This window comes from Takifugu flavidus, chromosome 1, assembly GCF_003711565.1.
Source record: "Takifugu flavidus isolate HTHZ2018 chromosome 1, ASM371156v2, whole genome shotgun sequence".
Lineage (NCBI taxonomy): Eukaryota > Metazoa > Chordata > Actinopteri > Tetraodontiformes > Tetraodontidae > Takifugu > Takifugu flavidus.
The window spans coordinates 20437455-20464522 of NC_079520.1; the positions used below are offsets into that span (position 1 = coordinate 20437455).

General features: G+C 41.3%; 3 protein-coding genes across 7 annotated transcripts in view; 1 reads left to right on the forward strand and 2 right to left on the reverse strand.

Moving 5' to 3' along the window:
- wu:fj29h11 (uncharacterized) overlaps positions 1–2950 on the reverse strand; it is a 31358-nt gene extending 28408 nt beyond the window's left edge. Inside the window, exons 1-3 of one of the 2 annotated variants that reach the window (XM_057055621.1) lie at positions 2754–2950; positions 2544–2624; positions 2406–2477 (exon numbers count right to left, since the gene is read on the reverse strand). The gene's annotated coding sequence lies outside the window, so the exon portion shown is untranslated. The remainder of the gene's footprint in view (positions 1–2405; positions 2478–2543; positions 2625–2753) is intronic. The other variant, XM_057055603.1, reaches the window with a different exon arrangement.
- LOC130539181 (sulfotransferase 2B1-like) lies at positions 1–5101 on the forward strand. Of its 3 annotated transcripts, XM_057057374.1 has the most exons (7): positions 793–933; positions 1492–1621; positions 3152–3363; positions 3512–3638; positions 4231–4325; positions 4388–4568; positions 4694–5101. In XM_057057374.1, exons 2-7 carry the CDS (start codon positions 1525–1527, stop codon positions 4801–4803), a joined length of 822 nt encoding a protein of 273 aa, XP_056913354.1. In that variant the 5' UTR covers positions 793–933; positions 1492–1524; the 3' UTR covers positions 4804–5101. The 3 variants fall into 3 exon arrangements, with proteins under 3 accessions (XP_056913343.1, XP_056913354.1, XP_056913361.1); XM_057057363.1 differs by lacking the exon at positions 1492–1621 and having other exon boundaries at positions 1–933; XM_057057381.1 differs by lacking the exons at positions 793–933; positions 1492–1621 and adding an exon at positions 2441–2577.
- radil2b (Ras association and DIL domains 2b) lies at positions 4661–26601 on the reverse strand. 2 transcript variants are annotated; one of them, XM_057055947.1, is made up of 18 exons: positions 26171–26601; positions 24642–24823; positions 23884–24046; positions 22650–22882; positions 21273–21655; positions 19567–19860; positions 19091–19483; positions 18883–18920; positions 18595–18803; positions 17416–17519; positions 9495–9759; positions 8365–8537; positions 8105–8249; positions 7843–8021; positions 7309–7528; positions 6999–7210; positions 6277–6416; positions 4661–6173 (listed from the first exon to the last, which is right to left on the reverse strand). In XM_057055947.1, exons 1-18 carry the CDS (start codon positions 26296–26298, stop codon positions 6080–6082), a joined length of 3555 nt encoding a protein of 1184 aa, XP_056911927.1. In that variant the 5' UTR covers positions 26299–26601; the 3' UTR covers positions 4661–6079. The 2 variants fall into 2 exon arrangements, with proteins under 2 accessions (XP_056911927.1, XP_056911917.1); XM_057055937.1 differs by having other exon boundaries at positions 24642–24826.
- Positions 26602–27068: the final 467 nt, after the last annotated feature.

Here is a 27068-nt window from a genome sequence, read left to right on the forward strand (position 1 = left end):
TGCACTGTGTTTCAGTTTCCTGTGGTGCAATTTTCTGCAGGGTTAAGGCGTGTTTGGATGATAAACCGTAAAGAAGGGCGTGGAAGTCCGGAACTGGAGTGGCGCCAGGGTTTTCGTTGTGTGTGCGTGTGGTGTGTGTATTTCTGCGACTTGGTAGTCTTTCACAAAAACTAGGTTTCCCTTATGTGTGTGGCTGGGCAGGTGCGGAGTATGGCTTGCAGGCCAGTCCATACTGTTTCCACAGTATGTTTCCAGAGCGTGACGCTGTTTCGTCCCTGTGACGCTCCAACTTATTTTTCAGCGACGCGTAAAACCTCGACGCGTAAAACCTCGTTGCCCTGATCGCATCAAACCGAAAACACACTTGACACAATCTAAGATATGGTCTATGGGCAGTAAAGTCCATACTCCAAGCTGGTGGATTGACCTTCAACCATCAAGTTAATTATTATTTCAGGTTTTTCTTAATTGCCTGATCTGGCGAAAGCAGTCACGGTTCTCGCGTGGTTTTGTGATTTCTGTCCACAGGGACGGGTGCAATTTAGGGGTAAGAATCCATACGTGGCATAGAAGTCGCTGATCGGCTGAGAGGGTCAAAGCTCAACCAAATCTCTCGGGTTGCTTTTGGGTGACCAGCTAGAACGCAACTAAGCGAAATCACTCACTCGTTACGATGAATTTGGGTCACAATGGGTGGGACCGACCCCCCACCCCGGGCCCAATAGTAGCGCGGCTGTCGGGTTAGTCCTCCGTCATTTCTCCAGTGCTGTGGCGATCCAGCTGGTCTTCCAACAATGACAGAAGCTGACTTATACATACTGTACAAAGGGTTCTATATGCCCAATTTGGTGCACTCCCCGGAGAGCCTCAAATACTATGAGGAGTTTTCTTTCCGCCCCGATGACGTCGTTATTGTAACTTATCCCAAATCAGGTGAGTCGGGCGGCTTGCAGGGATTCTGTTGAGGGAAGCGTGAATGCGTTTTTCTCAATTTTTGAATCAAACGTAGCTGACGTTAATCTATCCGTTATTTATACTTTTTGGAGATCTTTTGAAGTCTATGATCTATGAAGTCACCTACTGAAGACTTTCTCTGATACATACAGTTCGCCCCTAACGCGCTTTATCCAAGGTGCGTTTTATGTGTCAATAATGGACTGTTTTTTCTTCTCTTGAAGGCGAACTCTTACCTTAGATAACGATGACCTGGATGGTTGAGAATCTACACAGACACCTAATTCGCTTTGTTTTCAGCGTTTATCTTAGTATTTATATTCAGTATTTTTGCTAACTTTGCTCGCGCAAAAATAAAAAAATAAATGTCATCTACTTCATTCTAAATTCCTTGGATGTAACGTGTGTGGTTATTTGACTTACTGTTACCTTTCTATCATCTCTAACCAGTCTGTCCATTCTCCTCTGACCTCTCAGATCAACCATGCAATTTCATCTACACTCACTCACTTGAAATGTTCTTTTTTCTTTTTTTAGACCATTCTCTGTAAACCCCAGAGATGGTTGTGCATGCTTTTCATGGTCCTCAGTTTATTCAGTCCCACCTGTCTGGCATCAGCAACCATGCCGCATTCAAAGTTACTTCTGATGCTCAAATTGAACTTCAGTAAGTTGTCACATCCATGCACTTAAATGCAATGAATTGCATGGTGTTGATTTAATGATCAATCATTTTCAGTAAAATGCCAAGGTTGTCTGATTCAAATTGTAAAATTTTATTTTGTGAAATTGTTGGATAGATAGATGGATAGCTTTGTATTACATTTATTTTGTGAAATTGTCAATAACACAGATAACAAAATAACTTCCAAGCAATTGTTTCATATCATTTTGAGGCCTCGCCGCTCATCCGTATTTTGCAGCTCTACTGCCACCTGCTGGAGACACTAATCAATGCTCAGGCTGCGATAAATGAATATTAGCGGTGAAACATAAAACTGATAAAAATGTGATTTCCCAGAAAGCTCCTAGTTACCCTATGGCATTCTTTAAATAATAAATTTCCTGGGTCAATAATTTATATTACTGCATCAACACAGCTGGATTTCAGCTGTACTGCAAATCATATTTGTGTTTTTGGGGGGAGAAATTAAAATAAAACCCTTAATAAGACTTAGCTAAGACTGAACTAAAATAAATTTGAAAAAAGATTGAATACTCGAAAATAACTACTAATATTACTCTCCTCCCTTTATTTTAATATATATTTCTTCAATTAGTCTGCGCTGCTCCGACTTTGAAAAGAGTACAAAATTTTGCCGTCCGGCATAAGTTGCATGTTTCTCCATGTTCTGAACAGAACTGTAATTGGTCTATTTAGATCCGTAAAATACTACAATTATAACAAATCAGGATTAATATTTATGAAATCCGAAACTGAGTTAACATACCAGCCAACCTTGAAGCTTCATGTTGGAAAACCTTTCAACTTTGACAGCCCAACCCTTGAACTGTGCTGCTATCTGGAGAAAGAAAACGCATTTAAAGCACAGTGTGATATTGACAAAACTTGGAAACATTATCATCACCTTTTCTTGCAGCACTACTAAGCAATAGATAGAGGTACAGTCGTTTGCTTCTCATCATTCTGAATGCCCATTTCTGCATGACTAATCTCCCCCGTAGCAAGAATGAAAGGTAGAGAGACGTTTGCACATTAATATTATTATATACACTTTACGAACAACGCAGTTAATATTTAAGGGAAATATCTGTATACTCACGTATTTTATACTCACATTATCACTGTGGAAACATTTGAATATCTATCATGCATAGGCCTAAAAATGTTAATTGTTCTACACTGCTCCGTTATAAGAAAAAAAGAGTAATAAATGAGTCTTGTGTTTCCACATATAATAGTTACATTTTCGTTTCTACTTTGTTTAGTAATTCCATCTTCCCTATTTATTTTTCCCAATCTTCAGTCGGATCCGTTAGCGTGATGCACACACCGCGCAACACCCTAAATGTTCCGACTAGAATACAGAACCACAATTCTTTTGCGCCTCCTGTGCACTCTTTGCACAAGTAGCCCTACTTCATTTAATGAGGACCAAAACACAGATTTGGATTTTATGCTCAACAAAAATATATTTAGTTGAGGTGTAGTCACAATTCATTTTCTTGTTTTCAGGCACAACATGGATGCAGGAGATTGTCCCACTGATCCTGACTGGAGGAGACCCAGCCTCTGTTGAGACTGTTCCAAACTGGGACCGTGCTCCCTGGTTGGAGCAGGACAGAGCCAGAGTGCTTAATCTGGAAGAGAGGCCCTCTCCACGAATTTTAACCACTCATTTCAGATATGATATGATGACTCCATCCTTCCTTAAAGTAAAGCCAAAGGTAGACCTGCTGTTATCCTTTTCAAATAATGTCATTATAATTGAAGGCATACTGGAGGTTTGAACTGTAAGATATTGCCTACAATATGGTTCAACACAAACAACTGTTACACACTCAAATATTCACAAATGCTTTATCATCAATGCAGGTTATCTATGTCATGAGGAACCCCAAAGATGTGTTCACATCTTCCTTTCACTATCATGGCATGACATCCTTCCTAGTAGAACCAGGGTTACAGAGTGATTTCCTTCAGACGTTCCTTGATGGAAAAGGTTTTTGTTCATGTTTAATGTACAGTATTTATTTGATTAAGGAACAGGAACTGTGTACTCGCCTGATGATTAATATACTAATGGTAAATTGGATGTATTTACTATTCTCTGATGGGTGGGAGCAGAAAAAGAATTACCCAGATAACATTCCATGTAGTTTAAAACTGTTTTCCAATGGCTTGCATACACCCAGAACTCTAACTCTAAAAAGTGACATTTCTATTAGTGTCAGTAAGTTTCACTGAAAAAAGACAAAACACCAAATTGCATAAAAGGCAGAATATGAGCCATTGGTGTGTGGACCAACACAAATCGATATAGTAGCTATCTGAATGTCGTGACTGTGTGTTTCTGCTGTGTCATACTAATTACATAGCAGATGCAAGTAACCATCCATCCTACACATCCACCAGTGGAAACATGACACAGATCATGGCCTATCGCTCCGGTCATTGCTCTAGCACACTAAAGTGAAAAGGGAGTAAATTGAGTCCATGAACTATCACCAATTATTTGAAATATAACCTAAAGGTTTAAATGCAAAGGCTAAAAAATATTTGCTCATAATAATTATGCCTTTTTCCTCTCCTAGTCATTTTTGGCTCATGGTTTGACCATGTGAAGGGTTGGCTGAGTGCTGGGGATAGACATCCTATAATGTACATCTCTTATGAGGAAATGATAATGGTAAGTTTATACATTTTGCTATAGTGTAGAAATCACTGATTTTTTTTTCTTCTGTGCTACAGAATCTGAAGGACTCTGTGACCAAAATTGGTCACTTTTTGAATACATTTCTGGACAGTGAAGTCGTGGAGAAGATAGCAGAGCGATGTGTGTTCAAGAACATGAAGCAGAACAAAATGTCAAATTACTCGACAGTTCCTTGTGACATCATGGATCAGGAAAAGTCTGAATTTCTTAGGAAAGGTAAGCTTCAGTTGATGGATCCTTTTTTTCCTGGCAGTTGTTCTCCATAACATTTGGTTCCATTCTGCAAATAAATGAGTAGTGAAGCTTCATCACCTGTTTCAGCAACCTTTAATTTCTTTCAGGTATCACTGGGGACTGGAAAAACAAGTTAACTGTTGCAGAAGCAGAAACATTTGATGCTGTGTACAACGACAAAATGAAAAATGTCAAATTCAAATTTGTTTGGGATTAAGTTTCACAATTAATTTCATAAATCACTTAACCAAAAATCTTGCAACATGCCAGGATTCACAGGCATGGATGATTTTGTTAAAAACAAAAGTGTAGACTTAAAATAATTATAGTGGACGATCTATTATCTCATTTACAAACTTACCAATAAGACAGATAAGTATTGACAGGAAATGAGACTTTTTATACATTGCGCCACTGATCACCTGGTGCAGTATGGTTCAGTAAAAAAAATGATTTCTGAACTCAACCTTTATTTCATCACAGTTTTATAATAAATGTGATTCAAAGCTGACAAATGGTACAGTGCAGATTGGCTATTTTTTAATAAGTCAGTTTGCATTTATAGACAGCATGGTGGAAAATTGTAATATTAATCTCATTTTCAAAATGTTCTCATTATTGTAGCCTTTCAAAAATACAGTATCGAATAATATTATATCGTACTTCAGCTTAAGGCACCAGAATACCTTCAGAGCACTGCTGAGGTACCCTTGAGCAAGGTACCAAACACACAAATGCTCACACGCCATGAACTGAGGACCCATCCAAGGGTGGATCCTGCCTTCACCTTTATGTGTACCCTGTCTGTGACCCCAAAAGGCAAAAAGTGGTTAATAAGAAAAAAAGTTCTTTAGTTTTTATTTCTCTTTTAGCTTTTGAAAATTGATCCTTAAAACAAGAATAAAGAGAAATACCTAAACAAAATCTGAACTGTCGAATATTAAGAGTTTAAAAAAAAAAAATCAGGGTTTTGTCATGATAGTTTGCTGCAGAAAAACATTTGAATAGTGTTATAATGAGTTTTAATAAAAGCTCAGGAGGTCTATTTTCTCTATAATAAGCTTATCTGAGGGTAACACTTGTTTCGAAGTTAGATTTGGGTGATGAAATCACTTTACTGAATTTATTAGGAAAACCTACACATTAAAATTTAAGTTGGAAACATCTGTTGGTGGCACTGCAATAGCCTTTATATATACATGTATATATAAATTATCTTATTTTGTTTTTTCCCCCCAATGTAGTGGCATTTATTATAGGTTTGATCAATCTTAAATGCATGTCTTTCTGTCCTTGCAAGAAGGGAGAAAACACCTGGATCACCTGAAAGGGTATTACATAGTCACATCAATTATTCATATGATGTGCACTATTAACATTCCTCTGGTTGGAATTTTAATAGTCCACCTTATCCTCCTAAGAAATGATTTCACCAACTGCTATAATGACACTGAAAGCTTGTGTGTTTTATTGAAAAGGCAGTCAACATGTTGTCAACAATAAGTCTGTGCAGCTTCAGTCATCCAGTCAGATTTGGCCACCAGCAACCTTAGTCTGTCCCCTGATGATTGCATCAACTGTTTCCCACTAACATACACACAGGAAGGAAGAGGAAATGACAAAAGCAGATTGTTCAATTAAATATTTCAACATGGCATTAGTGGGATTACACCAATAAAATAGTTCTAACCTGTGGTAGTCCAGTCCAACCAGACTGACTCCATTAACAGCCAGGATCCTGTCTCCTGGTGCCAGCTTTCCACAGCGTGCTGCAGGAGAGTCTGGGACCACAGCACGAATGAAGATACCTTTCATCCTAAAAGATGTGTCCTGGAGCAAAGCAGAAAGCGCTTTGTAATTACATCACTGTGCTTTAAGACTCAAAACCATGGTTGCTCATATGTATATATTTATTTAACATTTTTAGGGTTTTAGAGTCTTTTCAGTTAATCTCATTCTATCTGGATTTCATGTCCAAATTCAATCAACATTTTTGGATAAGGGGTTGTAAAAAGGTCTATTTACACTTTCTTTTAGTTTCAAAATAACACAAAGCTTCTTGGATCAATCTTCACATAATGATCAAAGTGCATTACTTATATGTTTTTTGCTTTCTTAATGCTGATCACATTTTTTGCATCTCATATTTTCTTTACAGTTCAATCATGTCTGAATTACAGTGTATTCTTTCTTTTATGCCAACAATATGATGACATCTACGTTAATGGTATAATAGCCTTCCTTTCTAAGATCGTAAGATTAAAAGGTTTTTGCTCTCAAGGGGGCTACCGATACCTTAGCTCTTTCTCATCAGACTAAGACAGAACATGAAAAGAATGCCTCAATTTGCCTTAAATATAAACTTAATTTGGCTTAAAATGAAAGTTTATATAGTCAAGTCACTTCACTTACCCTTGTGTCAATCAGAGCAAGACCAAGTCCACTTTCACTTCTTTTCAGCTCCAAGCTAAATACTTCATCATTTATGTCATCAAAAGGGTCACCAAACCCCTCCTCATTCTCTTCTTGCTCTTCCTCTTTCAGATCAACTAATCTTTTTGCACCAGAGAAATCTGTTTTCATGTCAACTTTCAGTGCAGCCAGACACTCAAACACAAGTCCCCCTTCAGATTAAAATTCATTGTTAGTTGACTGCAGAAAAATACACAGACGTAATATAAATAACTACATTTTAAGTGCATAGAATTTTTTAACGGATTACCTTCATCATTCAAATCTTCGCCTGAAGACCAGACTGTCACACTATCATCATTCCCCCATTTATCTTGGTGTGTTTTTACAGCATGAGTCTGTTTAACAATTTGGGGGGTGTTGGGTGTGGTGAGGAGTGTCGAAGGATCCATCGATGTCCTTGTCATTTCTGGATTTTGTAACTTCTGGGAAACAAGAGGTGAATCACAGGTGCTGAACTCCTCCACATCCTGAACAGAGGGAAAGATGATGGAGATGCAGTCAATTTTCAACAGGTAGAGCAACATGATGACCATGGATGTGGACAGGAGACAGGAAAAGAAGCTTAAGGTGAGGTGAGTCTGATGTCTCCAGGCTGTCTTTTAAATGGATTTTCTTTGCTTTAATGCTAACACTCTGGATAAGTAATATCAGAAGCACAACAATCAAGTACCACTTCAGCTGAGATTTTATTTTAACATCTGATAAAACCTATCAAAATATTATATATTTATTTTAAAACTAACTTTTAGGGGTGAAAAATATTCTTCTTCATGGTTGGTACCTTTTGCTCGTGAGTTGTTGAAACCTCACCACACTGTGAAAGTGTGGAAATGAACTTTTTTAGCTTCTCAAGCTCCAACCACAGGGCTGAATCTGTCACTTCCTGCCCCAGCTGAAACTGGTAACCACTGTCAGGGAGCACCAGAGGATGCTGCGTTTCAAAACTCTCCAGAATGTCAACTGAAGGAGTTAGAGACATGGTGGTATGAAAATCAATTCAATAAAAACTAGCATATCATGAAAGGACTCAAAGAAGCTCTGACCAGTTGAACGAGCTGAAGCCTGCTCATGAACTGATGGAGTCCAGGTATGTCGGCATGGAGGAGCTGGGCTGTAAAGACTGAGCAGGTGGTTCAGTTGGGCTGGACTGAGGGCAGGGTAATCAGACCTCAACGATACCCAAGACATCTACACATATAACATAGGTTTTTGTACACTACAGAAATCCCAAATACCCTGTAAATTCTGTCACTATAAGGATACATATCAAGTGTGTATCAGAGTGCATGAACTTCTGTGTTACCTGCAGTAAATGTTTTCTAGGTGTAGCCAGAAGATTGATGGCCGATGAGAGAGTGTGTGTGTGTTCCACAGCCATTTCTTCCAGTCCGTTTGATTGAGCCCAGTCCAGGAGCAAATCAAGGTTAGCCTGCATGCAAACCCCCCTGGACCACTGGTAGAAACCTGGCTTGGAGCCTGTGTACACAATAGAAAGCTCTCATAGTTTTTTCAATGTTCAAATCCATTGTAATAAATACAGCAAATGAGGAATGGAGGTATTGAAGACAAGTCGTGTTTAATTCCCTGTTTCTTGTACTACCTTCACATAACAGTGAGAAGTGGTAGAATCTGATTTTTTTTCAGCTCTAATTTTTTCCTCAGTAATCAGTATGAACAGCTTAAGGCCCGGATGTGACCCATACTGTATGTGCAGTGGACACATATGACCTCAGATGTAGCACAGTGTTTACAGAAGTAAACATACAAAGAACGCAAACACAGTTTGGCAATGTGTGCCTTCAGCTTTATATAAGTTATTTCGCAGTGAAGGAAGCCAAATGAATGTTGACCCTGCATCGTTGTTTCTCTCCAAATATTTGAGGTCTAAAATGTGTTAAATCTTATTTGAAAAAAATCTGATTCATGGGCCAGGTTCAGAATGTTCAGGTCAGATTGTTGAGTTTGCAGTGGGAAGTTACTCTTGGACATCACTCTGCCTCTAATAAACTGTGTCTATACAAGTCTGCAAATGAGACTTGTCTCTGAGAAAGTTTGATATAGACTTTGTTTCTGCCGTATGGACCCTAAATAAACTTCCTGTCATGGGGTCGAAAAAAAAATAGGTAAAATAGACCATTTAAAAAGGAATAATAAGGGAAACAGTTTGGCTGGCTTATCTGAGTTCGATGCAGCAGAGAAACTGCTTACAGTGGAATACTCAAGATATTAACTGACCCTACCTGTCAAAAATGACACCTACTAATGTTTAATGTAAAATTTGCTTAATTTACATTGTAAAATGAAACATGTACATTTAAAATTGCCATCTTTCTTTTCTATGCAGCTCGAGGGCAGTGGGTAGTTTGGTCATGTCATATTTCTTGACTACCAGAGGGACAAGACAGTCTTCTGTAAGCACTGGCACACTGGTACCTTTCTCCATGAGTGAGTTGAAGAGGGAGGCATTGATGAAGAAGAGGAGGTATCCAATGAGTTGTGAGGAAATTTCTTGATGGAGCTGACAGTCAGACAAGAGTCTCCAAGTGTCGGAAAGAATGTCCACTATACACCGTATCTCAGTGAGGACCTCCAGCCCACCCCTTCCCAGGGCTAGAGAAGTATCAACATTTGCCTGTGGGGTGGGTCTCTCCCTGAAAGGGTTGCAGTCCAAAAAATCTGGCAGGATTGGATAGAGGACCTGATAGAATTGACACAAAAAGCAGAACTAGAGTATGTTTATAAAAGTAATTTCACCAAGAGAAAATTTCAACTATTTTGCATTTCACCACAAAAAATATATTAGGAATAGAAACTGTGCAGTTCAACCGAAGAATGACTCACTATAGAGGGGGAATGATCCTTTCAGGTCATTTTGAGGTTGGAACAGTTAAGATTGTGTGATGAATTTTCTCACCACTAGGATGCAGTAAAAACCAGAAAAAAGAATTCTGACCACCCGTATAGCCTCTGTTCTTCCTGTGTGTTTCACTTTAGTTTGCAGATTTATTACAGTATATTAGTTTATTTATGTCACAGAATGTGGAATAATTCCTTTTTTCCAGGCAAAAGTCCCCTCTGCTCTTCACAGTGAGCCAGGACAATGATAGCTTTGTCCTGCTTAATTGTACACAGACATCCCTCTTTCCCCCCCTTCCAAATCTGCTTTTAACCCACCACACTTTGGAGACCAGCACCAGCCATACATTCACATTCCTTAAAAGCTGAATATGGCTCATGTGGGCTTGGCATGGCATTGCTGAGTGAAGGTTTTACAAAGAATCCACCCTGAACAGATCATTTTACACTTACTATAAGGCTCCAGAGCTGGGTCAATCTGAGCGCTGAACAGTCCAGACCATAAGTGGTCATGTCACACGTGAGACAATAGAGAGGAGAGAATGCGTAGCCACATAATCTCAGTTATTTTGTTTGGGAAATGTTGCTCAGCTGAGCCAAACCAATGGATTAATTCATTGCAGGAGAAGCACTACTTTAATTTGTATTGGTGTTGGTAGGAACAAAAAGAAAAACTCTTTATTATACATGTACACACAAATGTAATTACTCCTCTGCATTTAACTGTACACACACAGCAGATGCAAGTAGCAGGGGACAGCTAGTCTACAACACCCAGAGAAGGCGTATTACCTTGCTCAAAGGCACCTCAACAAGGTGAGCTGGCACCAGTAGATACTCCTACCCATTTGTTGTGGCAAGGACTCAAACCAGTGACCCTCCTGTTCCCCAAACCACTTAGCCACTAAGCAACTGCCACTTATTTGTGCATTAATCACACAGGCCATCACAGTCTATCAAAGTGATTCTGAACTCTATGAACTTTGTATTTATTGACTTGTGGGAATATGTATTCATTTAGATCAGTTGCTATGAAACTAGACCTTGTGAACCTTAATTTAAGAAAATAATGTTAGTGCACTTTGTATTTTTAGGGATTATTAAAGTAGAAGTAGAAAACAGATGTTAAATACATTTTTGCTTGGTTTTTGTTAGCTTAGTTAGACTGACTACAGTGTAGAAAGCACAATATTTCCCTGTTCCCATCAAAATGATCAAACTTCTTCAGTGTTGGTGCTTTAACTAGTACTACTTCTTTGGTTTTCAAATACTGACCGCAAAGAGAACATCGAAGCCAGAAAAAGAGGTGTGGTTCTGGCGCTTAGCTGGTTACATCAGTGGTTTGGGGTGGGACTATAGTGAACAACCAAAAGATTGTGCCCACTGTGAGGCATCTGAGTACACAATTTGCCTTAACTCACTTTATTTTATTTCATTTAATTGTTATTTACTTTAACTTTAGGGCCTGCCAGGGTTGAGTCATGAAGACCTATGCCATCTGCAGACTGTTATTACAGAACAGGGGTTGGATTTTTTTTTTAAAATGATAACCGTTATATTGGCTGATCATCACAGTCGCAATGTGCAATACTAAGAAATGTGCACCTTAAAATTATTAATCACTGATTAGGCTATGCAGATTTCTTTCCTTGGGTTAAGGTCAAACCCATCCATCCATCCATCCATCCATCCATCCATCCATCCATCCATCCATCCATCCATCCATCCATCCATCCATCCTCTACCGCTTATCCGTGGTCAGGTCGCGGGGGCAGCAGCCTAAGAAGAGAAGCCCAGACTTCCCTCTCCCCAGCTACTTCTTCCAGCTCATCCGGGGGGATCCCCAGGCGTTCCCAGACCAGTTGAGAGACATAGTCTCTCCAACGTGTCCTGGGTGTCCTTCCCGGGGGTCTCCTACCGGAGGGACATGCCCTAAACACCTCACCAGGGAGGCGTCCAGGGGGCATCCTAACTAGATGCCCAAGCCACCTCATCTGGCATCTGGCTCCTCTCAACGCAGAGGAGCAGCGGCTCTACTCCAAGCTCCTCCCAGATGGCAGAGCTTCTCACCCTATCTCTAAGGGAGAGCCCAGCCACCCCACGGAGGAAGCTCATTTTGGCCGCTTGTTCCCGTGATCTTGTTCTTTTGGTCATTACCCAAAGCTCATGACCATAGGTGAGGGTAGGAACGAAGATCGACCGGTAAATCGAGAGCTTTGCCTTTTGGCTCAGCTCTCTCTTCACCACTACGGACCGGTGCAGAGTCCGCATTACTGCGGATGCCGCACCGATCCGCCTGTTGATCTCCTGCTCCATTCTTCCCTCACTCGTGAACAAGACCCCAAGGTACTTGAACTCCTCGACTTGGGGCAGGATCTCCTCCTTGACCCGGAGAAGGCACTCCACCTTTTTCCAGTTGAGAACCATGGCCTCAGATTTGGAGGTGCTGATTTTCATCCCAGCTACTTCACATGCGGAAGCGAACCGATCCAGTGATCGTTGGAGGTCAAGGGCCGATGACGCCAACAGGACCACATCATCTGCAAAAAGCAGAGACCCGATCCTGAGGTCGCCAAACCGGACCCCCTCAACACCATGACTGCATCTAGAAAGTCTGTTCATTAAAATTATGAACAGAATCGGTGGGCAGGGCAGCCCTGGCAGAGACCAACCCTCACCGGAAACGAGTTCGACTTACTGCCGGCCAATGTTCCCTCTAAGCTGCGCGCCTGCGCAATCGCGCACTGCTTGCACATACTCAGCGCATAAGAAAATCTATGCAGCGCACAAAATTAGAAACGTATTAACTATTATCTAATTTTAGAACTGATATAATCTAGTTCATTAGACAAGTAATATTGTTTTCTGTACCATTTCGCAACGTAACTCAATGAGTGACAGGTGTCCTGCCAATAATACGATACAGTTCACTTACGCTACGCAGCCAATCATAGCATTGACAGTGTTTGCGTATGTGCCTTTACTCGCCGTGCACGTTAGCTAGTTAACAACAGTGCAGCGGAGTTAAGAGACGCAAATGCTAATCCCTTATCATGGCGAAACGAACGGGCAGAGCCACATCCACTCATCAAGACAAAGTAAAAAAGAAATGCGGTTCTTTTAAGATGGAATGGCTGTCGGAGTATGTGCAAATAGAAGAACAAGCGGCTTCAGAATGATGATTTTTTTTTCCAGATTTAAAACAAATTTAAATAAATAAATATGCACATATATGTATATACATTGTGCAAAATTTTAATGTTTTAATGTGAACAAAATTTTATGTCTGAAAGATGTTTATGTCATTTCTTCCACAACATGACCCTCACCAATGCCACAACTGGACCTTACCCAGGCCAAAGCAGGACTCTTCCTATGGTTAAAGCAGGACTCTCACATAGAACATAGTACACATCTCATGAACAACAAGATTTTTGTCTTTTTCATTTTATGTGCTGTCATTTGATTCTTTTAATAAGCCATGTAACTTGCTATGATCCAAGGTTTTCAACAAGCGTGATACTGGTGTGTGGCCACAACATACCCATCTGATGTTGATCACAGTGGTCCTCAGTGTGCTCAGGGAGCTTGTGTGTCTGCTCAGACACATGAAAAATTAGAGGGAACATTGCTGCCAGCAATGCGGACCAAACTCTGACACTGATCGTACAGGGAGCAGACGGCCCGTGTCAGCTGGCCCGACACCCCATACTCTCGGGGACCCCCCACAGGACCCCCCGAGGGACACGGTCGAATGCCTTCTCCAAGTCCACAAAACACATGTGGACTGATTGGGCAAACTCCCATGCACCCTCGAAGACCCTGCTGAGGGTATAGAGCTGGTCCACTGTTCCACACCCAGGACGAAAACCACATTGCTCCTCCTGAATCTGAGGTTCGACTATCCGGCGGACCCTCCTCTCCAGTACCCCTGAATAGACCTTACCAGGGAGGCTGAGGAGTGTGATCCCCCTATAGTTGGAACACACCCTCCGGTCCCCCTTCTTAAAAAGAGGGATAACCACGCCGGTCTGCCAATCCAGCAGCACTACCACCACGTAATGTTGTAGAGTCAAGTCAACCACGACAGCGCTACAACATCCAGAGCCTTAAGGAACTCTGGGCGGATCTCATCCACCCCCGGGGCCTTGCCACCAAGGAGTTTTTTGACTACCTTGGCAACTTCAGCCCCGGGGATATGACAGCCTATCCTCAGGTCCCCAGGCCCTGCTTCCTCACAGGAAGACGTGTTGGTGGGATTGAGGAGGTCCTCAAAGTATTCCTTCCACCGATCCACAACATCCCGAGTTGAGGTCAGCAGCACACCATCACCACTATACACAGCATTGACAGTGCACTGCTTCCCCTTCCTCAGATGCCGGATGGTGGTCCAGAACCTTTTTGAGGCCGTCCAAAAGTCGTTCTCCATGGCCTCACCGAACTCTTCCCATGCCCGGGTCTTTGCCTCGGCAACAGCCGCAGATGCACTCCGCTTGGCCTACCGGTACCTATCTGCTGCCTCAGGAGTCCCATGGGCCAATAAGGCCCGATACGACTCCTTCTTCAGCCTGACGGCATCCCTCACCGCTGGTGTCCACATAGTCGATCATCGATCTGCGGCCTAAGGCCAAGTGGTGCCAAGTGCACATGTGGACGCCTTTATGCCTGAACAAGGTGTTCGTTATAGACAATCTGAGACGAGCACAGAAGTCCAATAACAAAACACCACTTGGGTTTAGATCAGGGGGGCCGTTCTTCCCAATCACACCTCTCCAGGTCACACTGTCGTTGCCAACGTGAGCATTGAAAAGCATCCAGGAGGATGAGGGAGCCCCCAGAAGGAGCACTCTCCAGCACTCCCTCTAAGGACTCCAAAAAGGGTGGATATGCTGAACTGCTGTTTGGGCCATAGGCACAAACAACAGTCAGGATCCGTCCCCCCACCCGAAGGCGAAGGGAGGCTACCCTCTCATCCACCGGGGTAAATTCCAATATACAGGCACTGAGCCGGGGAGCAATGGGCCTCATTCACGAACCGTTCTTACGAACAAATTTGTTCTTAAGTCCCACTTAAGTCCCATTGTGGCATTCAGGATTTTCTTCTCATCCTGGATTTATGCGTAGGTAAGAACAAATCCTATGAACACTCAGGAGTACTTTTACGCACATTTCAGTGCCGACATGTTGGCATGGTTGTGTTTTCTTCTCTTGTGCAGTTCAATAAAATTCAATATTACAATGATAATTCTGTCATATTTATTCATTTATTTATTTATTTCCTAGTTTTGGTGATTTACAAAGAATTTTAAAATTACGTAAATGTGCCAATGACTTAACATTAATCAACCAAATTGGAAACCATGCCAAAACTGTCTTTTTATTTGATTTTATCTTGATTTATTTTATTAGGGGATCGAGGATATGCTCTGGTTGTTGACACCACTGACCAACCCTCAGACTCCACAGGAAATTTTATTCAATCAGATGCATGCGCGCAGTCGCTCCACCATTGAACGCACCATCGGCATGTTAAAGGGGCGCTGGATGTGTTTGGACACAGAGCCACGACCCCGTGAGGATGTGCGTCCTGACGCAATGATGGGGCCAGACTGCAGGTACGCGGTTCACGTTCGAGCGCAATTAATTGCCCGTTTGTGAATAAAATGCATTATTGTCACAATTTCAGTCAAACAGTCTTGATTCACTTCAAAAAGAAAAAATAAGAGAGACCAGTTTCAGAGCACAGCTTTTACACGTTTGTTTTTTTTTACATTCTGCTTTTTTTTGCTGCTTTTTGCTCTGTCTACAGGGCCCTGCTGCAGTTCCTTTTATGGGCATTAGTGGGCGGTGACTTATACTAATCGTATGTTAATTAGACCCACCTGGCACGCGCTCTCAACTTACGAGTAGATGGCATTCATCAATCTAAGAACACAGCTGCGAACAATTCTGAGGCTTACGAACGCGTTGATGAATCTGACGTAGGGTTTTCTTAAGGAACTTCTTAAGAACAACTTAAGAAAGAATCTAAGAAGATTCTTAAGAACATATTGGTGAATGAGGCCCAATGAGAATTGCCACCCCTGCCCGTCGCCTCTCACCATCGGCAACTCCAGAGTGGTAGAGAGTCCAACCCCTCTCGAGAAGACTGGTTCCAGAGGTCGGAACTTCTCAACCTCGCGCACCAGCTCAGGCTCCTTTCCCACCAGAGAGGTGACATTCCATGTCCCTAGAGCCAGTTTATGCAGCCAGGGATCAGACCGCCAAGGTCCCTGCCTTCGGCCGCTACCTAACACACAATGCACCCGACCCCCTTGGCCCCTCCCACAGGTGGTGAGCCCACAGGAAGGGGGTCCCATGTTGCCTCTTTGGGCTGTGCCTGGCCGGACTCCATGGGCAGAGGTCCGGCCACCAGGCGCTCACAAACGTGCCCCACCCCAGGCCTGGCTCCAGGAGGGGGCCCCGGTGACCCGCATCCGGGCAAGGGAAACTTGAGACCAATGTTATTTTTCTTCATTAGGGGGTCCTGGGCTACGCTTTGTCTGATCCCTCACCTAGGACCTGTTTGCCATGGGTGACCCTACCAGGGGCATAAAGCCCCAGACAACAGAGCTCCTAGGATCATTGGGACACGCAAACCCCTCCACCACGATAAGGTGGTGGCCTAGGAGGGGGCTAAGTCAAACCATATCAACAAAACTGGTTGATGTAGAACATCCTACCTCCCTTCTAGCAAGCCTGAAAACTCATAGGTCAAGACGCTGCAATTTAATATTTCGACTAAACATCAAATGTTAAATCAAAACTTCATGAACATACTATGTTGTTTCTGGATTATTAATGATTTCACTGACAAACCACATCTGGAAGTCATCTGAATCATCAGGCAGACCTATTGAGATAAATACATGCTCTCTGGGGCAGGTAGTTTGATAACCACATCCTCCCACGCTGAATAAAAATTATGCTAAGCAGCAAGATACTACTGAAGTGAAGACTTTTTTAAATTTAAGTCAGATTTTCTTTGTGTGGTAAAACTGACTCTTTTTGACATGCAAGTCCAACTGAGAAAATATGGTCATGGCCATGGCTGCTACTAACCACGTGCTGGACCACCTCTTCTTTGGCACCACCAGATCCCTGGCTTCATCCTCCCCCAACACATAAACATAAATATACAAAGGTCCATGGTGTCGTGTCTGGCCATAATGATTCCAGTGTGGCCTGGCAGTGAGTCTTTGTCTATTATTCAGCTCACAGGGAGGCTAACTGGACTCTTTTTTCCCACTCCTTAATTGATTGTTTGCCTTACTTTAAGCCATCATGATGATCATTGAAAAGGAATTCTGACTCGACTTCTGTTCAGCCCAAGAAAAAGTGCATATTTTCCCGAAGTCATTACTTAATTGGCTAGCTTGAAAAACTGACCAACCATAAACATAATAGGTCTACTTAAACTAAATGAGTTTTGTAGTTATATGAAAGGTGGTTTTCTTACCTTGGTGATATAGTACACACACTGCTGGAAGGTAAGCATGATGACCTCCTCCAAGACGGCCACTGTCTCCTCATTGGCTGAACAAACACAAGACTCCACCAAAGCTGAAAAAATCAGATGAGCATATCAGTGGACTTCCCATTAACTTTCAGAAATAAACTGCCCTCTCTCAGACAAAAATTCAACTCCAGTATTTATTTCACTACCACTTTGGTCCCAATAAAAGATTTTAGGTCCTCGTGCCACCCCAATCTAGACTATGACAGCTCAGCTATCTATCCATCCATCCATCCATCCATCCATCCATCCATCCATCCATCCATCCATCCATCCATCCATCCATCCATTTTCCAATGCTTTTTTAAAGATAGAGAAGAGATCCCAGTTACTTTTGATGACAGGTGGACTATACCCTGGACAAATCACAGTTCATCGCAGGGCTAACTATAGACATATGGTTTCAACTTATAGAATTTATAGAATTTAGTACTCCTTGTCCTCTTCAGATAATGTAGAAGATACTGGTCCTGCTGCTCAAATAAGCCTAAAGTAAGCCTTACACTGATAGGGAAACATATCACAACATAATTTTTCCTTTTTCAAAGGAATGAGCACCAATAACTCACAGAAGGCTTTGCAGTTTTGTCTGACCAGTCATCATGTGCAAATGTACTTGTTCTGACTGTTATTTAGATGTGTTTGCCTTCATCATATGGGAAATAAGCATATAATTGTGCATCCAGACACCATCTGCATGCTGGTAACACTCTATACCAGACCAAACATACTCAATTCTCTCTTACTTATGTGTCTTACAGTAGGTGGGCCTCTTTGGAGGCTTGGTCAGTGTAAGCATCTGATCCAAATTATAGGCCAATATCATCCTCCACTCAAAAGCCAGCCAAACAGCAAATTCAATCCAGAAAGATGTACTATGTAACAATTTTGGCTTACAGTATTTTAGGCAATGTACAAACTAATGCAGATGCCCTCCAACCTCCAGCTTTGATAGGTAATGCTGAATTTATAACAAAAGTGTTGTTTATACAATATCACTAAGAAACGTTCAACTTTTCAGTACGGTAGTTAAATTAAAGCAGATGTGACAAACACAAAAGTGGGTAGACTGCTGAACATTTTTTTTAAACTAGCTAACTGAAAAAATTGTGATTAACTAACCCAAGTTCTTCGTCTCATTGTCCCTTCTTTCTTCACCATTGCATTGCTCTTCTTTTTGAGTTTTACACTCCAGCATAAGAGGCAGCTGGAACTGGATGAACTGCAGTATTTCCAGACTGTTGGACATCCATACCACCAGAGGGCGCAATCCCGTGTACACCTCCTGCCAGGTGAGAGCCTGGAGATCTTGTAGGCTTGTGTCATTGCCACTGTAAAACGTGAGAAGGGATCTTGTGTGCAGTTTGGGAGCCATAATAAAGTTAAAAATGAAAACTGGCATGTTCTTACACGTCTATGTGAGATTCAGCAAGAGCCCTTGTGTGTTCCTGTGGGAACAAAATATTTTTCTTTGATTGAACAAGCATCATTAAATAATATTCATTAGTGACACTCTAAGATAGTTGCTAATACGTAAAAAATGTTGTTATCCCACCCAAATGAGGGATGGATGTGTCTACAAGCCAGATGCATTCCCTATTACCTGTCCAGAACTCACCCAGACTGCATTCTGAACTCCACTTGCAATACGCAACAGCAGCCCTCGCAGCTCAGATGTATGTTGACTTACAGTAGAATGCTGGATAGACAGGCATAGAAGAAATGCAGCAGTCAATGGTGGGATGTCTTTGCTACTTCCCATAGCAAAGATCTTCTTTATAATGCAATCCTCATCATTGCTCTCATATTGCAGACTCCAGATGTGTCCTGCAGGTGATTTTAAAAGGGGAAGGTCTTGTTTCTGGCACAGTGTCCCATCTGAAGCTTGGAGATCAGTACAGGTGCTGCAGAGGTTAATTTCTCCGGCTTGATATGTCGAAAACGCTGAAGTTGGTTGATTGACCATCCAAGGGATAACGTTCAGACAACGATCAGGTCCATATTTGCCATCCTTTTTTTTAAAGAAAGAAGCAACACATTTTCTCTGTGTATATTGTCTTGACCAATATAATTTGGCATATTCCTTTTACTTACCTTTGCTAAAGCTAATGGATCCTTAAAAAGGAACAGGTAATGTTGGCCCAAGCTGATAATATCACCAGGATGAAGGTGCACCTCTGTCTTCAGTACCTCCCCATTCCTCATGACCAAAGAGCCCTGACCTGGTTGAAGAGTTGTGGCACTGCCATTGCTTAGACGATGAAAGCAGCAGTGTCTTGGAAGGATGTCAGCAGCAAAGAGATGAAAATCAGTCTTATATCCTTCTTCACCTTCACTTTGTCGACCAAATGAAATGATTGGTCCAGCAAGCAGGTAGATGACAAAGTCCTAAGTGGTACAGGAAAGCAAAACTTTTGATAGGAATTCTGAAGGAATTTGCAAACTAAGAATGGCAGAAAGTTTAAAACATTAGGAGAAACCCACATCAATTCCAGTATTTCCATAGCATTTTGTTGTGAATGCTCTTTTGGGAATACATCTCTGACGTAGTTAAAATCAGTGTGTGTGACACAGAGGGGATGCACAATCAGCCAGGAAGCAGTTGTCAGGGTTGTCTTTCTGTTTCCTGTGTTGAGACACACTCTGTGTCCGGCCACAGTTTGTTGAATTTCCACATACCGACCCTGCCTAGCTTCACACTTTCCAGCAAGAAAAGCTGGTTTCTTCAATGAAATTAATTTAGTTTTAATATAACAATAGCACATTTCTTTTAAAAAAAATCTGTAAAATCAGCCTGCATACATGATGAATTTATGTTTGGAGTCACTGTTCTTCTATTACACTGTCAGACAACCTTACTGGAGTCCACGTTTTACCACCCTGAAATGAAGTGGCACAGAATGGATTAGTCTGCAGAGAGACAAGCCTGACTCGGTAAATTCCACGGTCAAAAGGTCAATTTTGTTTCAGTAATGACAGTGAGCTGAAAGATCAGTGTAAAATTGGTTCCAAAACCATTAAATCACAAAGACAAAGCCAGCCTGAAACTGGAAAGCCAAGAGGAAAAGTAGCAGCTCCAGTATCAACAAATTCAGCCCATTAACAACTCAGTCAGGAGCCTCTGCGTAAGTGAGCTCCAGAGTTACGACGCATAGCAAAACCTGCTTTGTGGGACTCATTTTTCCCCATTTTATAGAGGAGTGTGGTCCTTGTTTTAAAAATAACAAGCAGACCTCTAATTACAAAATAATGACTCTCCAGAGAAATTTCAGACAAGGGTTAAATGATCTTGTTCTATACGCGCTATATACTTACATAGAATTAAGAAATTACTCAGTATACACTTTTAATGTAGTAATTTAAGTACTTTGGTACCTTCACAAGAATTTAGCCAAAAGCCAAACAGTTATTAAGTGTACTTGAGTGTCTTTCCCTGATCATTATTGTCAGTGAAGACACACATTTTAAGCACCAGAATTTTTGTGTATTCATGAGCGAGCAAATTCCACATGCTTGTTGAGAAGAAACACGGCGCCTTTGCGTCAGCCTCGGCTGGAAGACAGTCGAAAATTAGAGTTGATTGAAGCTGAAGCTCTGTTTCCTATTATCTTTGCAGTGTTATTTTTAGTTACTATTTGCCATTTGTGGCCTTTGTGACATAAAGATGAGACCTTTTTTCAACTTTGCGATCCAGAATAATATTTCCTTCCAGCATTTTATATACACAGCCTTGTCAAATCTGGAGAGTAGCAGTAAAGTATTAGTTCCTCGTGGTACCTATGTTGGCTTAAATAACATACCTGTGCAGGGCTGTAGCCTTGCAGCAGCAGCAAGTATGGACAGTCATGAGGAGGGTGAATGGAGTACTGTGTGGTGTTATCGTCACTGCTCTCCGTCTCCTCCCTCTCTGATTCCTCTCCTTCTTGCTCAGCCATTAGACAGAGGGTCTCTTTCTTGGACTGCAACACACCATCTTCTTCGGAGAGGGTTTTGTGACTGTGAACGTGACTCTGTTTTGGGTTTGTTTTTGACTGCTCGTAACACTGTTTAGTGTCTGAATCTAGAATGTCCATCTCACTTCTGCTCCGCCATAGCTTCTGGCTTTTGCCCATGGTCCTCTGTATGAGGGTTGAGTTTACTCTAGAGCGACTCTTCTGGAGCTTTCGTGCCTGTGCATTGATACCTAAAACATATAGATACAAAAGAGGGTGTAAAGTATATCAAAACAATACTTGACATCACATGATATTCATTAATTACTTTAGATACACTGTTCACTACTTCTTATCCTTTCTTTAGTTGTGGATTGAATACAATCCATGTGAAACAAATATAAATTGCCTTTCCTCCTTTTGTGAGGTAAATAGTTGCATTATCTTATTATAATATTCATACCATTTGCAATACAGTGAGCAGAATTTTCTTGTTCATGTCAAATGTAGTTCAAAATGTGTTCAAATTAAGCTTTTAAAGCATAACGGTAATGGAATATGGTGATTAGGGAACACCTTTTTCCTGCAGCAAGGTGATCTGTGTTTTCAGCCCTTTCGACATATGTGTGTAAGCCAGAGTCAACATTGAGAAGCCCTAGTCAGGAAACAGACCCCAGTGGAACTGAAGACAGAACTCATGGAAATAAAAATAAAAAAGATCCACATTCTGCAGGCATCCACGGGCTTACACTGATAGATACCGATCACAAGCTGTGCCATTCATGAAACACAAAACAGAACTCATCCTGGCCAAAGCTGTATCAACCACAAACAGCAGTCCACCCTCGTTGGTTACCACATCGTGGTTTGTAAATCTGAGTGCACGCCATGTTTTTGTTTGTTGCATCAAACCATTAAAGTGTGAAGGGGAAGGGTGTGCCACTGAGAGGTTTAATTGTGTCTACTAGTCAAATTTCTTTTGAAAAATTGACCAATGTTGCAGAAGGAAAGGAAAAAAATATTCAGACCCATTAAACTACAGTTTGGTTTGTGTGGTTTGGCTGATTTTCACTGGAAAAAAATATGCCAACAAACCACATTTTTGTCGTGGGAACTGTAAACCTAGATTTAATAATGACTGCTTTATTTCAGTTTTTAAAAAACGCATTTATCCCAAGACGTACAGAATAAGGATGTGGTCGATCAGCTTCTAAAGCACCCCGAAAATACAGGCCGACACTCTACCAGCAGTAATGGTGTCTTTGTCTTTGGATGTCCTCTCCTCCACCCAGCTTTTTCTCTGAATTTCAAACCGTCTTGCCAGGCCCTCTCTGGGTTTCCATAGTGACTGCAGGAGGAGGGGCCTCTCATTGTCGCCCACAACTCTGAACCCTTCTGGCCTCCACTGATGGTTGCCAGTTGATCCGATGGTGTCACAAAGAACATAGGATTTTGCCTCCTTCTTAGACAGACCGTAACTAGAAGACACCGGAAAATGATCACTTGACATGTAACAGGTCACAACAAATCCAGTGTTGCCTTGGAAAGATTGTTTAAAGTCAATACACTAATGCAAAGTGTAGCTCTGGAGAGTTGTCAAAAACTGCAAATGCTGCTCACCTGACTTCTCATTATCTCTTGATCACATTGTAAAGTATGTTGAGGGATGTTTACGATATATAAACCAAGGAGTAGAAGTGATCAGAGCTTAATATATTCAAAAATCAGAGCAATTACTATTAATGCAACTGTGTTATTTGAGGAATTTTTGCTAAACCATTGTCCATAATATGCTAATAAATATTCAAAGTTATTGGTCTGAGGATACATCCTCATCAAAACTTTAGTGTGACATTAGCTTAGATTTTATTTGAAGCAGCAGAGCAAAATCAGTAAAAGGCCTGAAAAAGAAGGGCTTTTTATAGCATCATGATGTTTTTGTCCCAGCTTTGTCTGGCAACTACTGACTTTTCCACTTGGTGTATTCTTTAGCCAACGTTGAAGACAAAGCAGAATAGAAAACTGTCAAAAGTTGTAATGTCATATCCTTAATGCTTTAGTTAAAAGTCAACAGTGAAATTGTCACTGAAGGAAGGAAAACTATTTTCTCTTTTCTTTGCATGTTAAATGCCATTTGTATTAATCACCGCATAATATTTTGGCCAAAAATGCCTGACATTTTCCCACTGAGTAGAAACATCTCAGACTAGCTCTGTCTCTCAGAAAAGTCTGAGGTTGTAAACAGCGTTTTCTACAATTCGAATAAACAAAACAGTGAGTCAAATCTGTTTTGTCGATCTGAAATGTTTAAATCGCAATATTTACATGCTTTGCTTTTATCAGCTCCCAAGTTTTGTTCATCTGCACGAGTTTAGTACATCCTACTGAGAAAAGGCAGACTTTACTCAGACACATGAGGACAGACATATGGCAGGCAGACGCTCACACACACACACACGCAGATAACACATGGACTTACCGTTCAAGGGCCTCTTTGACTAGCTCTCTTGCACTAGAGTCTGTGGTTGCTAGAACACTTTTATAGTGGGCTCCCTCACAGATTTCATTTCCAAAGATCTTTAAGATTCCAGGCGCCGTTACATGATTGGACAGCTCAGATGGGTCATCTGCCCTTAAACCCTCTGTAGATATATCAACAATGAAAAAAATCACCAAACATAATTGTAGCTTTGCAATGAATAAAAGACCATACTATGCAAAGGAGTTTGGGATAAATTACTGTATCTTGACCCAGCATTGCTGACATTTGTAAAGTAGGGACCTGTCTTGTATCACTGGCCGCCTTGTCTTTATTATCATCGCCAGGATTTTTAACAGCTCTCATTAGCAAAACAGTGCAGTCTGTCTAATCATTCTAATTGTAGTTTTAATTCTTACAAATGAGTGCACAAGGACTGTAGCATTTGTGAGCATGTAATCAGGCTTTTTAGTTTTCATCTTCTTGTATTCGACTGCCAGACAACACACACTCACCTGCTTGTGACTCACATGGAGTGTGTGTGCATAACCCGACTGCCAAATGATCACCTATCTTTCCAGTCTTTGCACGTGCATTTAATTAGTCTTATTGTTTAGCGGCAGAGTGGTGCAGCCAGAGGTCAAGAGGGTTGACAACCATCCAAATGCCATTTTAAGACACCATCATAAATTCTAGATTGTTAGACATAATACAACAAACCTTGGAGCAAATACACTGTGAAAAAGGCTAAGACATACCATTTCCCTTACTGTCTTGGGAAGAAAGTGAAGGCCTGACTCCTGCTGACAGTGCCATTGAGCCTGAGACAGGGCCACGCAGAAAGACACCTGACAGCCGATTGGTGTGGTGATGGATGCGGCTCTTGCTGGGCTGCCTGGTGGCCACGTCGTCTGATGACCTGCTGTTGGATGAGGCTGATCTGCTGAACAAGAGATGAAGGATAAGCAGAACTATGAAGTGGACGGTTTTATTTCTTTATAATGTGGCAAAAAGATAGATAGAAAAGACATAACTTAAATCTATTATAAACGTAACTAGTGCTGGGTTTAAACTGTGATTTGGTTTGATGTTAGTTGCACAATTTAGTGTTTAATTGTAGAGCTATCTGCCATCTCATTAATTTAACCAAATCCAAACTAAATGGTACAATGCACGTGGCACCCAAAGTAACAACCAAATAGAGAACAATAGAGGTACACAGGGATGATGGGATGTCTTTCTATTTATAGCTATGATACGTTCTCATGGGTTCCAAAACGGTAGCTTTCTCCTGACGATGTACCAATAATGTGCCTATTTTAATGACGAAGTGGAAAACTGTCCCTCCAGAAGCCTTAGCAGCAAAAAAAACCAAAAAACTTTGGAAACTTAAGGAAACCCTTCGGATTTTCTCAAGTGCCAAAATACAACAAAGAGCCTTGCAGAGTTCCCATTCAGTGGTTGAAATGTGCTCGAAAATGTTAAGAACAGTTTCAAACTGTCTTTCCAGTGGACACATTGTGCGACAAAGTGCTGTCTGGGGTTTATTCTAGTGGACAAGACAAAATAGCTAAAGCAAGACAAGCATCTCTGCAGCTAATATCTCATAAAAATGTAACTGAATATACTACAATGAATGCAGCAATGAGGGTTAAAAGGTATTGATTAGAAGAGTCAAAAGAAGATCTAGTGGCAAAAAATAGAAAAAACGACCTTCAAGTAGTGAAAATATATACATACATACATGTGTATAAGTCGCGAGTACTCTGTGTCCCTCTGCTCCCTCAGTACATTAATGAAATAACTGTTGTTTTACCTCTGACTGAGTCTGTAAGCTACTTATCACCATAGCTCAAGGGCTCTGTAGTTGCAACACTAGTTGAATATAAAAGACCATTGAAGCTAATTTATAGTGACTGAGTATGAAAGAAGAATGCGCATGATCCATGATGTAGAGATGGAATGTAATTAATTACGAATATTAAAGTGCTGAAATGCTATTTTGAGCATAATTAAGCACCATCAAGCAACAACAGTCTTTCATAAAGGTAACTAGCAATAAATCCACAATTGCCTTTGGAACTATACTATATAGATTTAAAATTGGAACAAGTTTTCATTAAATGTAGTTTTAATCCTCCTAAATAATTATGGATATCCTCTGCAAAACTGCAGTTCTTTGTGTGAGGTTTGAGTTACAAGTAAAGCAAAGATCTGTCATCGGGAAGAAAACCAACAACTGGAGGGAAAAAATAACTCATTGGTACAATGTTTGTTTTTAACTCACTTCTGAGAGCCATCGCTGGTTTTCCTTCCCAACCTGGCGAAGCGTCTCTTCGGCGACACCGCAGGTAAAAGCGGTGGTCTGGGAGGGAGAGAGCGCAACTCCTCAGAGGAAATCTTCATGTGATTCATTACCGTCTGTTCTGTGTGGTATCCCCGCACGACTCAAACTGCACACAGACACGCGAAAACCGACACGCTCTCCTCTCGTGTCCCATCGGTCTCTGATGCGCGCAAGTATGCGTCATTCCTGGCATGTTTGATCCAGGACGCGCGGCGCACATCGATGCAGCTGCTGAACTCCGGAACAGGCGCTGCAGATGTTTCCAGACGTCATCCAGCTGCCTGAGCTACTGCAAGCACGCCGCTCAGTCAAACGACGAAGGCTCGGGTTTCACTTTTATTTCATGCACACATGAATTCAATATTTGCGAGTGAAAACAGGCCACAGCGGACAGCTCTGGGTTGCAGTGATACTTATGATGCAGTTTGTTTTGAATTCAGCATCAAGCCGTTTCCCAGATGTGCTACGATATTCGGGACTATCTATCTATCTATCTATCTATCTATCTATCTATCTATCTATCTATCTATCTATCTATCTATCTATCTATCTATCTATCTATCTATCTATCTATCTATCTATCTATCTTATGTGACTTTCAATGAAGATGCACTTGAATATAAAATACATTTTAATACTCCGTGTACCTTTGATGCTAGTGGTATTTCACTTTAAAAAGTGTGACTATTTTAACAATTGAACGTAATGTTCTAGTTACAATGTGTTTGCTCCATATTGACCACTAGATGGGGTGCTCACATTGAAAACGCCTACACTACGTTTGTTGGCGATGATATAGTTCTATTTTGTAACAGTGTTAACAGAAAACACAATGACT